This window comes from Nuphar pumila, chromosome 2 (genome assembly GCF_984573655.1).
Source record: "Nuphar pumila chromosome 2, dmNupPumi1.hap1.1, whole genome shotgun sequence".
Taxonomy (NCBI): Eukaryota; Viridiplantae; Streptophyta; class Magnoliopsida; order Nymphaeales; family Nymphaeaceae; genus Nuphar; species Nuphar pumila.
Genome location: NC_143250.1, coordinates 96162093 through 96177311, shown reverse-complemented (window position 1 = coordinate 96177311; position 15219 = coordinate 96162093). Strand labels below are relative to the sequence as shown.

The window sequence follows — 15219 nt, the reverse complement described above, 5'->3', positions numbered from 1 at the left end:
TGGGCATTGACTATAATGAGATATTTTCTCCTATCTCAACTAAGGAGTCAATGAGGATAATTTTGGCCCTCGTAGCTCATTATGACTTAGAGCTACATCAGATGAATGTGAAAACAATGTTCCTCAACGGGGATCTAAATGAAGAGGTATACATGGAACAACCTCTTGGTTTCTCTGAAGATGATCGTTTGGTTTGCAAGCTTAACAAATCAATATATGGACTTAAACAGCCCCCCGATAGTGGTATATTAAAATTTCCCAAGTCATTGTGACTTTCGGGTTTACAGAAAACATTATTGATCAATATATATCTTAAGAAAAGTGAGTAAGTTCATTATATTGATGTTGTATGTGGATGACATCTTACTTGCAACCAACAATATAAAGTTGTTTTTAGAGACAAAACAGTTTCTTGCATCACATTTTGATATGAAAGATATGGGTGAGGCTGCTTATGTTCTTGGCATTGAGATCCGCAGAGACAGAGCAAAAAGTTTTCTTGGCCTCTTCTAGAGATCTTATATAGATAAGGTGTTAAAGCGATATGAGATGAAGAATTGTTCTCCTAGTTCTATACCCATATCCAAAGGTGACAAGCTGAGCCTAAAGGATTGTTCACAGAACGATATTGACAAAGCACAGATGAGTGCTTATCCATATGCATCAGTTGTTGGCAGCTTACAGTACGCGCAAACATGTTCTCGACTAGATATTTCTTTTGCAGTAAGGGTACTTGGCAGATTTCAGTCTAACCCAGGTTTACCCCATTCAAAGACTGCCAAGAAAGTCTTGCGGTACTTGCAAGAGACAAAAGATATATGTTGACGTATCATAAAATTGATCACCTCGAGGTCATTGACTACTCAGATGCGGACTTAGGAGAATGCCTCGATAGTAGAAAGTTTACTATTGGGTATTTCCTACTTGCTGGGGGCACTATCTCTTGGAGGAGTGGAAAGCAGACGGCCACTGTTGCTCACACCATGGAAGTAGAATTCCTAGCATTCTACGAGACTACCTCGCAGGCTATATGGTTAAAGAACTTCATATTACAGTTAAAGGTGGTCGATTTCATTGGGAAGCCACTGAAGGTCTACTGTGATAATGAAGTTGTGGTGTCCTTTTCGAACAACAACAAAAGTACTACATCATGCAAGCATATGGAATTAAAGTATTTTGTTGTTAAAGAAAGGACGAAAAATCATTTAGTGCATATTGTTAATATTAGTACCAAAGAGATGATCGTTGATCCTCTTACTAAAGGGCTAGCACCAGGATTATGTTCCGAACATGTAATGATGATGAAATTGTTAATTTTTTTTGACATATGCACATAAATAAAGTAATCAGTTTCAGTTTTTTGATTCTCATTATGGTTGTTGTTAATCTCATAAGGATTAGAGATTCAACTAAGAACCTATAGAATATAATAAAAAAGTCGTTCTATTCATCAAGTTATTCCCATAAGGTTTTCTGGTTAAAAAAGTTTATCGTCGGATCAAGTGAGAGAATGTTGGATTAACCACCACAATTGACGTGGTGGTTATCCAAGATGTGGATACATCCCCACATCAGGGCTGATCCATCCGATAAATCAACATACGATAAGGGATAATGGTTACGCAAACCATTCTCACCATATGCTTTATAAATACAGGGTATCATGAGCGACCCTGATACGGGGAAGACAGGTCTACTCACCGGCTGCCTGAGGAAGCTTGCGCTTGTGGTAGTTGCAGCCTGGCTGAGCAGAGAACCTCCGACGACCTCCATCTCCGGTAACCACAACCTGCTAATGGCCGGATCAAGTATGAGTTCCCTGCATTTTTGTTCTATGTTTTCTTGTCTTTACACAGGGCCACCGCCATTAGGGGGGGATGCATTTGTCGGATGATCAATCCCAACATACACCCTAGTATTACCGTGCCTTCTTTGTGTTAAACAACCTAGACAAGGATCTCGTCTTCTATAAACTTGAAGTTTCAACCCAAATTGGGTCTGATTCTGGATTCATCGGGATCCGATTCAGTTCAACCGTGGTAGCCATCTACGTTACAAAGATACGAGTCAGACACAATATATGCTGACAAGGATATTATCACAATGTTTTTGATATTATTTGAATACTTTACATTTTTTTGTTATATAAATCATAATTGTTTATTCATTAAAAGATAAAAAATTCTCTGTCACCCTTTTTTTTTCAAAAAAAAATTAAAATTCACGTGTCGAACTTGAGTCTTATCGAGTCGTAGTCGCATCTTTGTGGCACAGCTAGCCCCCTTCGACTCAGCAGTCCATAAACCCTGAACCCTGAACGCATCGGCCCCTAAAAGCAGAGAGAGAGAGAGAGAGAGAGCTCATGGGTAGCCTTTCAGCGGCTGCGACGAAGAACGTTCGGAGGCTGTCGACGGTAGCTGCGGCGGCGGTCTCCGCCGTGGAATCGGCGGAGGGCTCCCTCTTCAAGAGGCTCTTCGCGATCGCCGGAACCAGCGAGAGCGCGGCCGGCGAGCTTAACACGTGGCTGGAAGAAGGGAAGCCGGTGAAGAAATGGGAGGTCGAGCGCTGCATCCGGAAGCTCCGCGGCTACAGAAGGTTCAAGCACGCTCTGCAGGTGAGCATCTTCCTATTCACCCAAATCATTGTTTCCGATCCCCATTTTTCTTTCGTTCTTTCTTCTTAAACCGTGATTGTGGTGGGAAAATAGTTCTTTTTTCTCTTATATGGTGAACAGAATCATAATTTGGAGGTCTCTTTTTAGTAGTTTTTTCGGTCGATTTCTGTTCGAAATAGGTTGGTAGTGCACTTTTTTCATTTGATACCAGGTAATAGCTGTAACTGTAGAATTTATGGGTACCATAGAGGTGCTCTTGGTAGAGGTAAAGTTGTTTTTTGTTGGGTTTTCTTTGAATCATAACAAAATCTCTTTTAGACACATAAAAAGATAAAATTGAAACCACCTTGATTGTTCATAGACGAACTAAGGCTCGAAATTCCTGAGTAAACTGCATTTCTTTTTCTTTCATTTTTTTCATTTTAACTTTTCAGTTCAATTATTTTTATGTAATTATCCGATAATGAAATTATTGGGTGATCTGTCATTGTCTGTCGTGTGAAAATTTATGGAAGCTTATAGAGGCGTCTGGTTATGGGATTAGTTAAGGTTATGCTTGCTGTTCGGTGCAGATTACTGTGATAATTGATTTATTGTATGAGTTATAGGTATTTAAGTTCATGATGACACATTGATTCTGAGAAGTGGTAAAATTCTCATTGTATTTGCATTGAACGAAAAAGGAGCTTATATACACTACAGAAACTAAATCAGATCCTAAATTGGTGGATATACACTGTCATTGCCTATTTACATTCCTATGGAAAGGGAAACTGCCTATTTACATTCCTATGAAAAAAAAAGAAACCAATTAACAGAGAATGAATGATGGGTTGACTGTCCGTAATGGTAGGAGATCCGGATTTTGTGCATCAACTTGCATTCCTTAACACTCCCCCTCAAGTTTGGAATGTATGTTGATAATTCCTAACTTGCCAAGTAAAACCGAGAATTGTGAAGAACCCAATGGCTTTGTAAAAATGTCGGCTGGTTGATGTGATGTGGATACATGAGCTGTTTTGATCACTCCTTCCTGAACCTTTTCTCGTATAAGATGACAACCAATCTCTATGTGTTTTGTTCGCTCATGGAAAACTGGGTTTGAAGCAATATGGAGTGCAGCTTGATTGTCGCAATATAGGTTGGCGGGATTTGAATGCTTGATGCTCAAATCTTGTAGAATGTATTTCAGCCAGATAATTTCACAGCATGTTGAAGCCATGGATCGGTATTCAGCTTCTGCACTGGAACGTGACACCGTGGTTTGCTTCTTGGTTTTCCAAGAAATTAATGAATTACCAAGGAGTATGCAGTACCCAGTGACGGATCGTCGAGTATCACGACATCTTGCCCAATCTGCAACACAAAATGCATTTAGTTGGATTGAACTAGTTGTAGGAAGTAAAATCCCTTGACCAGGCATTTGTTTCACATATCGCAGGACGCGATGAGCTGCCTCTAAATGTGGAACCCGTGGTTTGTCCATAAATTGACTTAGAACATGGACTGAATATGCCAAGTCGGGTCGAGTGATAGTCAAATAAATCAGTTGTCCAACAAGTCTACGATATGTGGAAGGGTCACTAATGTAGTCACCATCAAACTTACTGAGGGATAAGTTTTGTTCCATGGGAAAAGAGGCTGGTTTCACACCAAGATATCCAACATCTTCAAGAATTTCGAGAGCATACTTTCGCTGTGAAAGAACAATGCCTTTGCTGGATCGAGCAACTTCAATTCCTAGAAAATACTTCAATTCTCCAGGGTCCTTCAATTTGAATTGATATTTTAGAAACAACTCGGTGTCTCTAATGTCTTGTAGATTGTTTCCTGCTAGGATAACATCATCAACATAAATGAGGAGAGCAGTGAATTTACCATCTTGGGATCAGACGAATAAGGAATAATCAGCCTTCAATTGCTTGAAATTGGCTTGTTTGAGAGTTGTTGAGAGTTCGATAAACCATTGACGGGAAGCTTGTTTGAGACCGTACAATGACTTGTGAAGTTTGCAAACTCGGGTCTCCCTCTTTCGTCCAAAACCAGGAGGTAAATACATGTAGACATCTTCATCAAGATCGCCATGTAAGAAGGCATTATGGACATCGAGTTGGTGAAGGCACCAATGTTGTGTTGAAGCCACAACAAGAAGGAGGCGAACGACCACAAGCTTGGCAACCAGAGCAAAAGTTTCTTCATAATCTAAGCCTTCAATTTGATTGTATCCCTTTGCTACCAATCTGGACTTATAGCGTTCAATGGAACCATCAGAGTTGTATTTGATCTTGTATACCCATTTGCATCCAACCAGTTTCTTCCCAAGAGGTAGGGCTTGAAGAGACCATGTCCCATTAGCTTTGAGAGCAACAAACTCTTCTTGCATAGCAAGACGCCATTTAGGGTCACACACTGCCTGGGCAAAGGATGAAGGTTCTTTTTCGACTGAAAGAGAAGTGGTGAAAGCACGGTGTTTGGGTGATAATTTGTCATATAAAAGTACATCAGATAAGGGATAAGTGATACCTGTAGCTGTGACCAATGCCGAGTTAGACGATGAAACATCACGTGAAGGAAGAGAAATACCAACATGATACTCACGAAGATAACCAGGTGTGGTTGTAGCTCTCGTCATCTGTTTTGGTAGGACAGGAGACGAAGATAGAGAGTTTTGAGCAGTGGGTGAGGTATCGCTGGACGAAGGGAAATCTGTGGAGGGTGAAGGAGGGACCTCTTGAGAGATGGGTTCTGGTAGAAAGGATTCAATGTTGGGGTTGGAAAAAGAATATGGAGTGGAGGTGTCATCATCATATGTTGGTGTTTGGGGGGCGAGGAATCACTGGAGCTGGAGGAGAGTTGACAACAGAAGATGGAAAAGGAAAATATTTTCATGAAAGGAAACATCTCGTGAGACAAAGGTTTTACCAATTGAGAGATCATAAACCCGATATCCCTTTTGACCATACGAATATCCTAAAAAGAGACAACGGGTGGCTCTGACATCAAACTTCTCAGGGCGATGGTGGTGTGTGGAGGTGAAGCATAAGCATCCAAACACTCGCAAATGATCATATGTGGGCTGTCTATGAAAGAGCATCTCAAACGGGGTCTTCCCTGCAAGGGGAGTTGTGGGTGTGTGGTTGATGAGATAAGTGGCAGTTAAGATGGCATCTCCTCAAAATTTCTTAGGGAGATTGGCTTGAAATAATAAGGCTCCAGCCACATTGAGAAGGTGGCCGTGTTTTCGCTCGACTACTCCATTCTGTTGTGGAGTGGAGACACAACTAGTTTGATGCATGATCCTCTTATCTGAATAAAAATTAGTCACTTGAAATTCGGGACCATTATCACTCCGAAGAACTTTAACTTTCAAGGAGAATTGGGTCTCAATAAGATTGATGAATGTAGTTATGTAGTTACGAGTGTCAGATTTATGATGCATCAAGTAAACCCATGTACATCAAGTGTAATCATCAACGATGGTAAGGAAATATTGTGCCCCATTGAGTGCAGGAACATGGTATCCTCCCCATATATCAACATGAATCAATTCAAAAGGTGCACGAGTATGTATTGCACTGAATGGGAAGGGAGAACGAGTCTGTTTAGCTAATGGGCAAATTAAACAATCTGAAACATCACAAAGCTTTATGTTTGGAACAAAACGAGAAAGCAAAGAAAGATTCTTATTTGAAAGATGACCAAGACGTTGGTGCCAAAGGCTTGGAGAGAGAGAAGTTGTGGCGGTGGCCGAGATGATACTCATTTTCTGCAGAGTATCAAGGTAGTAAAGTCCTCCTCGTTCAGTGCCTGTCCCAATCATCTTCCCCGATTGTTGGTCCTGTAGCATACAAGCATTGTCAGTGAATGTGGCAATGTAGCGGGATTTGGAAACTAGCTTGCTGACTGATATTAAGTTTAACTTAAAGGAGGGAACACATAACATATTATGCAAGGAAAAACCAGGAAAATGGACGCTGCCCATGTGTGTGATGGCAGCTATTGCTTCGTTGGGAAGATGCACGGTTTGGTTGGTAACACAAGAGTTTGTAGACAACAAACCAGCAGAGCAGGCCATATGATTTGTGGCTCCTGTGTCAAGTATCCAAGACATTTCTTTACCAAGAGCAGAGGCACATGAGATTGTACCTGAGAGATCATTCATCACGGATGCACTACCAACGTGATTGGTCGAGGGGTTGGACTTATTTCCATTGAGCAATGTCATGATATTCTGGTATTGTTTCGTCGTGAGGGTGAAGGGAGGCGTTGTTGTACTAGCATTGACATGGTTGGCTTTGGGGTGAAAATTCTTGTGCTCTTGCCGATCAAACCTTCCTCCTGTAGGATTCGTCTTTTTCAGCTTACGACAAACATCAATGGTGTGACCTTTCCAACCGCAGAAATCACACTTAAGATGTGCTCAACATGTCTCTGAAGTGTGCCCAATCTTGTCACAATTTCCACATTTTAAATGAGGATTTTTGGGTGTGAAAGCTCTCTCGGAGCTTCATGAGTTGCTCCTTGCAGCAAAGGCTGTAGCTTCAGTCATCACAGCGCTTCCATTCGATATTCCTCGTTGTTTCTCATCCTGGAGGATGAGAGAGTGGGCTTTGTTGATGGTAGGGAGCGGATCCATGAGCAAAATTTGTCTTCGAATAGTAAGGTAGGCGTCATTAAGGCCCATGAGGAACTTCATGGTCTTTTGACTTTGTTGGAACTGCAAAACTTCCTTCACAGTGCCGCAAGTGCAGGTTGGGATACAACACAATGCGTTGCGTTCGTCCTAAAGCCCCTTTAGCTTCGTGTAGTAAGCACCAATTGTCATGTTGTCCTGTTTGCAATCATGGATGGCTTCCTCAATATGAAAAAGATGGACACTATTAGCATTGACATGGTTGGCTTTGGGGTGAAAATTCTTGTGCTCTTGCCGATCAAACCTTCCTCCTGTAGGATTCGTCTTTTTCAGCTTACGACAAACATCAATGGTGTGACCTTTCCAACCGCAGAAATCACACTTAAGATGTGCTCAACATGTCTCTGAAGTGTGCCCAATCTTGTCACAATTTCCACATTTTAAATGAGGATTTTTGGGTGTGAAAGCTCTCTCGGAGCTTCATGAGTTGCTCCTTGCAGCAAAGGCTGTAGCTTCAGTCATCACAGCGCTTCCATTCGATATTCCTCGTTGTTTCTCATCCTGGAGGATGAGAGAGTGGGCTTTGTTGATGGTAGGGAGCGGATCCATGAGCAAAATTTGTCTTCGAATAGTAAGGTAGGCGTCATTAAGGCCCATGAGGAACTTCATGGTCTTTTGACTTTGTTGGAACTGCAAAACTTCCTTCACAGTGCCGCAAGTGCAGGTTGGGATACAACACAATGCGTTGCGTTCGTCCTAAAGCCCCTTTAGCTTCGTGTAGTAAGCACCAATTGTCATGTTGTCCTGTTTGCAATCATGGATGGCTTCCTCAATATGAAAAAGATGGACACTATTAGTGCGTAAAAAACACTCTTTCAGATCGGTCCAGATTTCATGAGCACTTTCATTGTATATTACGCTTGCTTTAATGTCCTCCGAGATTGAATTAAAAAGCCAGGCCTTGACGAGGTTGTTGCAACACCTCCATTGTTGGGATTTTGTGGTGGAAGATGTTGGTGGTTGTTGGATAATGCCGTTGACGAAACCCTCTTTATTCTTGATGTTGAGGGCCATGAGCATGGCACGACTCCAGGTGTCGTAATTTTCCTCAATCAACGGTTGCGTGACGAGGATGAGTCCAGGTTGATCGGAGTGATGAATGTAAAAGGGATCATTTGGGTTATTGTATTCGCCAGCCTCAAACTTGGCTGAGTTTTTCGAAGTTTCAGTATCCTTCTCTGCCATGTGTGCTGGCTAGAAGAATGATGGTTGCTATGTTTGAGAAAGAAACAAGAGCACAGGAACATATGTGGGCTCTGATACCATGAAAAGTGGTAAAATTCTCATTGTATTTGCATTGAATGAAAGAGGAGCTTATATACAATACAGAAACTAAATCAGATCCTAAATTGGTGGATATACACTGTCATTGCCTATTTACATTCCTATAGAAAGGGAAACTGCCTATTTACATTCCTATGAAAAAAAAAGAAACCAATTAACAGAGAATGAATGATGGGTTGACTGTCCGTAATTGTAGGAGATGCGGATTTTGTGCATCAACTTGCATTCCTTAACAGATTCTGATATTCTTGCAGAATTTTTTTTATGTAGAACTGATGGGTGTCGCTTTGGATCCTAGACGCAAGTTTGTAACAGTAGCTGTAGATTCACCAACCTGTAGCTTGTAGATTTTTGATATGTTTGTTTTTATATTACCTGGAACACTGATATTAGTGTGTGCATGTGGGTAGGTTGGGGGGGGGGGGGGTGCGCGTGTGGCTACATTTTTTTAGGTTTGATTAAAAAACCTTGGAATTTGAAGCAAAAATTTGTTTTTTCTCTTGATACATAAAATCGATTTTTAGAGAAAAGGGTAAATCCAATATTTGAGATTCTTGCATGTTTTTGTCAGCGTATGACAAGATTATGGAGAGAATCCAGTGATATTCCAGGTTTCCAATGTTTGCGCAACATGCAGATAAGAGGTAAAAGCAGGGATCTTTATATTGATGTGTGGAACACTTATTTCAAACATTAGGAATCATGGCATGATATGTTTGAAGTGCCTGACACTCGACACGTGTGTCCACCATGTTGTGGAGTTGGATACGTTATCCTTTAACATATAAAGTGTCCCAGCTGTGTCATATCTTGTCAGTGTCGGTACCCACGTCCAAAATGGATATACTAGGCTGCCTCTAGGTAACATATGGTTGTTTGTTGCCTTTGTAGCACATGCTTGACATACAGTTCGTATGCAAGTAGGGATGCATAACGAGCTGAGCTAGCTCGAGCTCGGTTCGGTCTCAACTTGTTTAAACCCGACTCGGGCTCGTCTGAGTAATTAAACGAGCCCGAGTCAGGTTTAAGCTCGGTTAATAGAGACATATGGGGACTACCTTTAGGATATGTATTTTTTTTACTAATAATCATAAAACATGCCTTTAGCTAAGTGGGTAACCTGTTTGCCATTCATGTGTGAGGTCCTGGGTTCAAATCCCACCCTCTACACAATAATGTTTTTTTAAATGTAACTTAGTGCGGCTCGAGCCGAGCCGATCCAGGCCCGAGCTTGAACTCGAGTCGAGTTTGTACTAAGCCTTTCAAGCTCAGCTAGATTCAAGCTGAGTTTTTTGAGCCTGATCTCAGCTCATGTGCACCCCTATATGCAAGCATGGTCGAGATACCTTGGGAAAAGTTTCTTATGTTTGTTTTTATGACAGTGGATGAGTGGATCATTTGTTGTCCTCCCTAGATCTGGACCATATACCAAGCTAAGAGTCACAAAGCCTTTGCTTCTAAAGATGTGGGACATTGCAATTTCTCACTTTCTATACTTTCATTGTGTACTTGCATGTGACTGCAATTGTTTTCTTTTAACACTAAAAGTGTCTCCAAGGGATGATTTGAAGTCCACTATTTCAACTTAGTTTCAGCCTTTATTTTTAATTTCTCAACAGTGGTTTATAAAATTACAAAACTAGATTAGTTGGACTCAAACTGAAATTCACCATTTATCATTGTTTATTTCACTCATTCATTAATTATCTATTGAAATTCATTTTTTAGCTTATGTTTGTCTTTTGCTCAATGGAGATCAATTCATGGATTTCTTTAAAATGTATTTAGAATCTTAGATGTAAGCTTTATACATTCTATTTATCTCATTGAATGATGTTTTGTAACAGTTTATTCACATCTTGTAGTCTATGTCACACGGACTCGGCTAGGGGGTCGACGCACCCGCATCGACACACCCTGACATGGGTGCGGCTTTGGACAAGGGGCAGACACGGTCAACCAAGTGTCGGACTCGGTCAACGCACCGGGGCTGAGTCCGTCCACATTTTGGACTCGGTCAACTTTGACCGAGTCTATTTTTGTCCATTTTAAGGTAAAAATTTTAAAAAAATCAATTTTTTTATATATTTTAATATATATATATATATAGCCGTGTCCCATAATGGGCACAACTTTGACCGAGTCTTATTATTGTTATATATATATATATAGCTGAGTCCCCGTGTCCAAAATTTTTGAAATTGTGCCACACCCGGGTCGCACCCACACCCATGTGACATAGCCTGTAGTATGTCATGATCAAACCCAGTTCAAAACTGGGTGGTGTGTCAACCTTAGCAAAGTTGCTAGTCATTTTATTGTTTTGCCACCATAATGAAAAGAGAATATGGCAATGATTGGGAGATTGATTAAGCTCTCCATTTATTGCTGCTAGCTGTCATATTGAATCCGTGTATAACTTAAATTTACAATCTATTATTGTGGAATCATGGTTACAATGTGCTCTCTCTGCAAATGCTGACATATGAATACAAACAATCAGCAGAATGAGCTTAGGTATCTTCTGTTTAATATAATGTTTACAATGACTAGACTTGGTGCTGATTTTGATTTATGTCATTTCAGTGACCTTAATATCAAAGCAGACTTTCATGTAGTTCTTATCGGGTCCGGGTATGGTTTTTCTTATAATGGACCCGATTAGACTCGAGTCTAGACTCAATACCATACCCGAAAATCTGGTCCAAGTCTGGTTCCACCTGGGTCTGAATCAAACCCGACCCGTTGACAACCCTAATCATGACCTCTCCATATATAGTCCCAAATTTTCAGACCTGCAGCAGCAGCAACTTTTCTAACAGCCTTGATGGCAACAACAAGGGAAGCACCTAAACAGAACAATATGAGAAAGTCAAGATCTATAACAAGAAAACTTGAACTATGGAACACTAAAAGTTCCTAAAATCAATGTTTGACCATTATACTGCTATTCAACAGAACAGTTAGAACAGGCCAGCACCTTCAGCAATGAATGAACCCCCAATCACCAAAGCTGCATAATATATATTTGTCGGAGGCTGCTCAAACAAGCAGAAGTGCAGAACCATAGAGCAATAAGAACACTGAAAGTTCCTTAAATCAATGTTTGACCATTATAATGTTATTCAACAGAACAGTTAAAACAGGCCAACACCTTCAGTAATGAATGAACCCCAAATCACCAAAGCTGCATAATATATATTTGTCGGAGGCTTCTCAAACAAGCAGAAGTGCAGAACCATAAAGCAATAAGAACCAATATGTTTTCAAATAAGCACAAAGGAAATGCAACAAAACGTGGCACAAACAAATAAGAGTCAATCAAGAGGTTTGAGTCATGCAAAAATGAAAAAAAAACTATACATTGAATTTGACATTCATTCATCTTCACTCATAAACACTACCCATAAAAAGCACTTGTGGAAAAAATGTTCTGTTCACTCTTAATATGAAACAGCAAAAACTCTTCTGATTTTCAGTATTAAAAGAAAACATCACTACTTTTCCAGAGAAAGAGGGAAGTAAAGAAAACTCCAACTTGGCGGTCAAAATGATTTAATACACTTCTCACATAAGATTAAAATGATAGAAAAGGAACATCCATGATGGTAGTGGTGGGAGGCAAACAGGGATGTTCGTGCTCAGCTTGTTTAAGATCTAGGTGAAGCTTAAGGAATGAAGTTTAAACAGAATTATGAGCTTCGTTGCAAGTTTGGCAAGCTTCCTGTGATTGGCTGCCTTGTAATCAGAATAAAAAGCATGGTCATTGCGATTCATCCCCAATCTTGATTGCCTCTGGTAGTCAAGATGCTACTGTAGCTTGTGTGTCTTAAAAAACTTTTCTCTTTTGCAGCAATTTGAATATTTTTTTCAATGTTACAATGCAGTGATGTTTTGATAATGAAATAGTAGTACTTTAAGAGAAACTGGAAACTTCAGAACATATAGGGTCACACCAAATTATTCACTCTTTCTGAGTAAATAAAATATTTGCTGGGGTTTTAGGTGACCTGCATCAATGGCTTCCAGGAGCATAAGATTTTGATAATTTGATCATTATGGTCTCTGATAAGTAACCATATCTGGTTATAAGTATATTATTGCATAATTTCTTCTGGTTGTTTCATGAGTTATTTACTTTCTCAGTGTTTCTTGGCTTTCCTTTCGTGTATTCAGCTCTCTGAATGGATGGACACAAAGGAGATGAATTTATCTCATGCAGATCATGCGGTCCGCATAGATCTGCTATCAAGGACTCAAGGGCTAGATTTCGCAGAGCAGTACTTTCATGGCCTTTCGAAATGCAAAAAGAACTTGTGGACTTATGGTGCACTTCTGAGCTGTTACTGCAGGGAGAAAAAGGTAGACAAGGCAGAATCCCTCTATGAGAAGATGAAGGAAGAAAATTTTGCTTCCAACACCTTAGTGTACAACAACTTTGTGACTCTCTACTCAAAGACAGCACAACCGGAGCGAGTGCCTCCTTTGGTACAGGAGATGATGGAGAAGGGTCTGAAGCTTGACAATTATACTTACAGTCTCCTGATGAATAGCTATGCTGCATTGAACAACATTGAAGGGGTGGAGAGAGTTATAGAAGAAATGAAGAGAGCGGGCAAGGTCATTGGTGGTTGGTCCACATACATCAATTTGGCAGCAATTTATGTCAAAGCTGGCTTGTTTGAGAAAGCAGAATCTACTCTTAAAGAGGTTGAGAAGATCGGCAACGTCAAAGATAGGGAGTTTTTCCATTTTGTCATGACCCTGTATGCAGGCATGGGTAAATCTTCAGAGCTTTATAGGATATGGGACTCTTTAAGATCAGCGTTTCCAAAGCCTACCAACCTGAGCTATCTAGTCATGCTTCAATCCCTGGTGAGGCTAGATGATGTTTCTGGTGCCAGGACACTCTTTGATGAGTGGGAATCCAAATGCTCAAACTATGATTTTAGGCTGGCAAACGTGCTGATCTCTGTTTATGTCAACTGTGAGATGATTGACGAAGCTGAATCAATTCTTGAGGGAGCTACTAAGAAAGGAGGTGAACCCAATCACAAAACCATGGAGATATTCATGGATTACCACATGAAGAAATCTCAGTTTGATTCTGCACTGAAGTACTTGGACCAGGCAATTTCCAAATCTGTTGGTAACAATTGGAAGATGAGGGTGGAGAGGGTGCAACCACTGCAGAAGTACTTTGAGGAAAATAGAGATGTAAATGGAGCTGAACAGTTGTATGAGAAATTTAAGCGGACCGCTAGTCTTGATACTGGTGTCTATGACTCGCTGCTGCGTACTTATGTAGCTGCTGGAAAGACAGAGCCCAATATGCACAAGAGAATGGAGGCAGACAAGATCAAGGTGAGTTCGGAAACGGAGAAGCTGCTGGAAAAGGTTTGCCCGTCGTAGTTCTCCTATGCTGGAGGTGAACGGTCCTCGCTTGCTAAAAACTATTTTGCCAATTGTGAACATGAAGTCACTGGCTAGAGGAATCCATGACTTAATCTCTGTGGAAATTGGCAGCTGGAAGCATTGCCTCCGTACTTCTTCAGGCAATAAAGTGATTTAGTGTGCTGCGGTGTCTTTCTTCTTTTGGTAAATTTCGCTCTGAGGTACCGTTTACTGATTGAAACTTGATCATCTGATCCGATAAATACCAGATGTTTTCTGCTCTTTCCGAATTCTTTTAGCAATTTTTGATGTTTCCTTTGGACCCTTTGTGTATTTTTTCCTGCTAACTGTTTGTTCCGAACACAAATTCGATTGCAGTTTAGGAATTGGCCAAACCAAGTTCACTATGGATCAGCCAGTGAGAGCCTACTGTGCCCTGTATCCTGATCAAGATGCATGATGTCTCAAGTCCATAAATGAGCTGAACGAACAACAGAGGATGTTAAAGCTTGGCTCGTTCTTGTGGCAAGCAGAACCAAGTTTGAGCTCATGGTGAGGCCGAGTTAATCGAGCTGTGTTTGAATTGGCTCGTTTACAGAAATATATATTTTCTCGAAATTGAAAGTGATAATTTTGACTCTATAGCATCTGAGCCAAGCTCAAACCGGCTCATGTACAAAATAAAAAACAATGTTTCAAAATTGTAAGCACTAGGAGCATGTTTGCTTTGGTCACGTGTGAGAAAGTAGAACCCGTGATTGTTGATCAAAGGTCAATCTTATGACCAATTTTCACAATATTCAAGGCAAAAACAATCACAACCTGTACTTTTCTATTGTTTCACTCACCTGGAGAAAGTAGTGTGATTTTGATTTTTTTTCTTTTTGTGATAGTCAAGCTGAGGTTAGACCGACCCCTATCAGTTATGCAACTATATCATTGGGTTTTGAACCTGTGACGTCCCAACACAAGGTAACGTGCACTAGCTGCTCTTACCAGACAAGCAGAGAATCTGCCACATCCCAACAATCACAACTTGTATTTTTCTCGTGTTTCACTCACCTTGAGAAAGTACTGTGATCATAGGATCTTTTGAAAATCCAAGAATCACATGGCATTGCAAACATGTCCTAGGATATTTCTTTCAAGTCAAAGATTTCGAACATCTATGCTCTATAAATATAATATTATATATCATCGGATGTGCTGGGCGTGGGACGCAGGGCACGGCCGC

General features: G+C 40.6%; 1 protein-coding gene and 1 long non-coding RNA gene across 2 annotated transcripts; both read left to right on the top strand.

Annotated features, from left to right (window-relative positions):
* The first annotated feature begins 2362 nt into the window (after positions 1-2362).
* Positions 2363-13758, top strand: LOC149846250 (pentatricopeptide repeat-containing protein At1g02370, mitochondrial-like). Its single transcript, XM_089990719.1, has 3 exons — positions 2363-2614; positions 12768-13708; positions 13755-13758. The coding sequence occupies exons 1-3, from the start codon at positions 2363-2365 to the stop codon at positions 13756-13758; spliced, it is 1197 nt and encodes a 398-aa protein (XP_089846845.1).
* LOC149846249 (uncharacterized) lies at positions 13757-14680 on the top strand. Its single transcript, XR_016430506.1, has 2 exons — positions 13757-14206; positions 14364-14680. It is a non-coding gene; the product is annotated as an uncharacterized LOC149846249 (long non-coding RNA).
* The last annotated feature ends 539 nt before the right edge of the window (positions 14681-15219 follow it).

Coding starts and splice junctions, on each gene's coding strand:
- LOC149846250 (XM_089990719.1), top strand. CDS start 2,363: ATGGGTAGCCTTTCAGCGGCTGCGACGAAGAACGTTCGGAGGCTGTCG. Junction 2,615..12,767: donor GGTTCAAGCACGCTCTGCAG/GTGAGCATCTTC, acceptor TCGTGTATTCAG/CTCTCTGAATGGATGGACAC.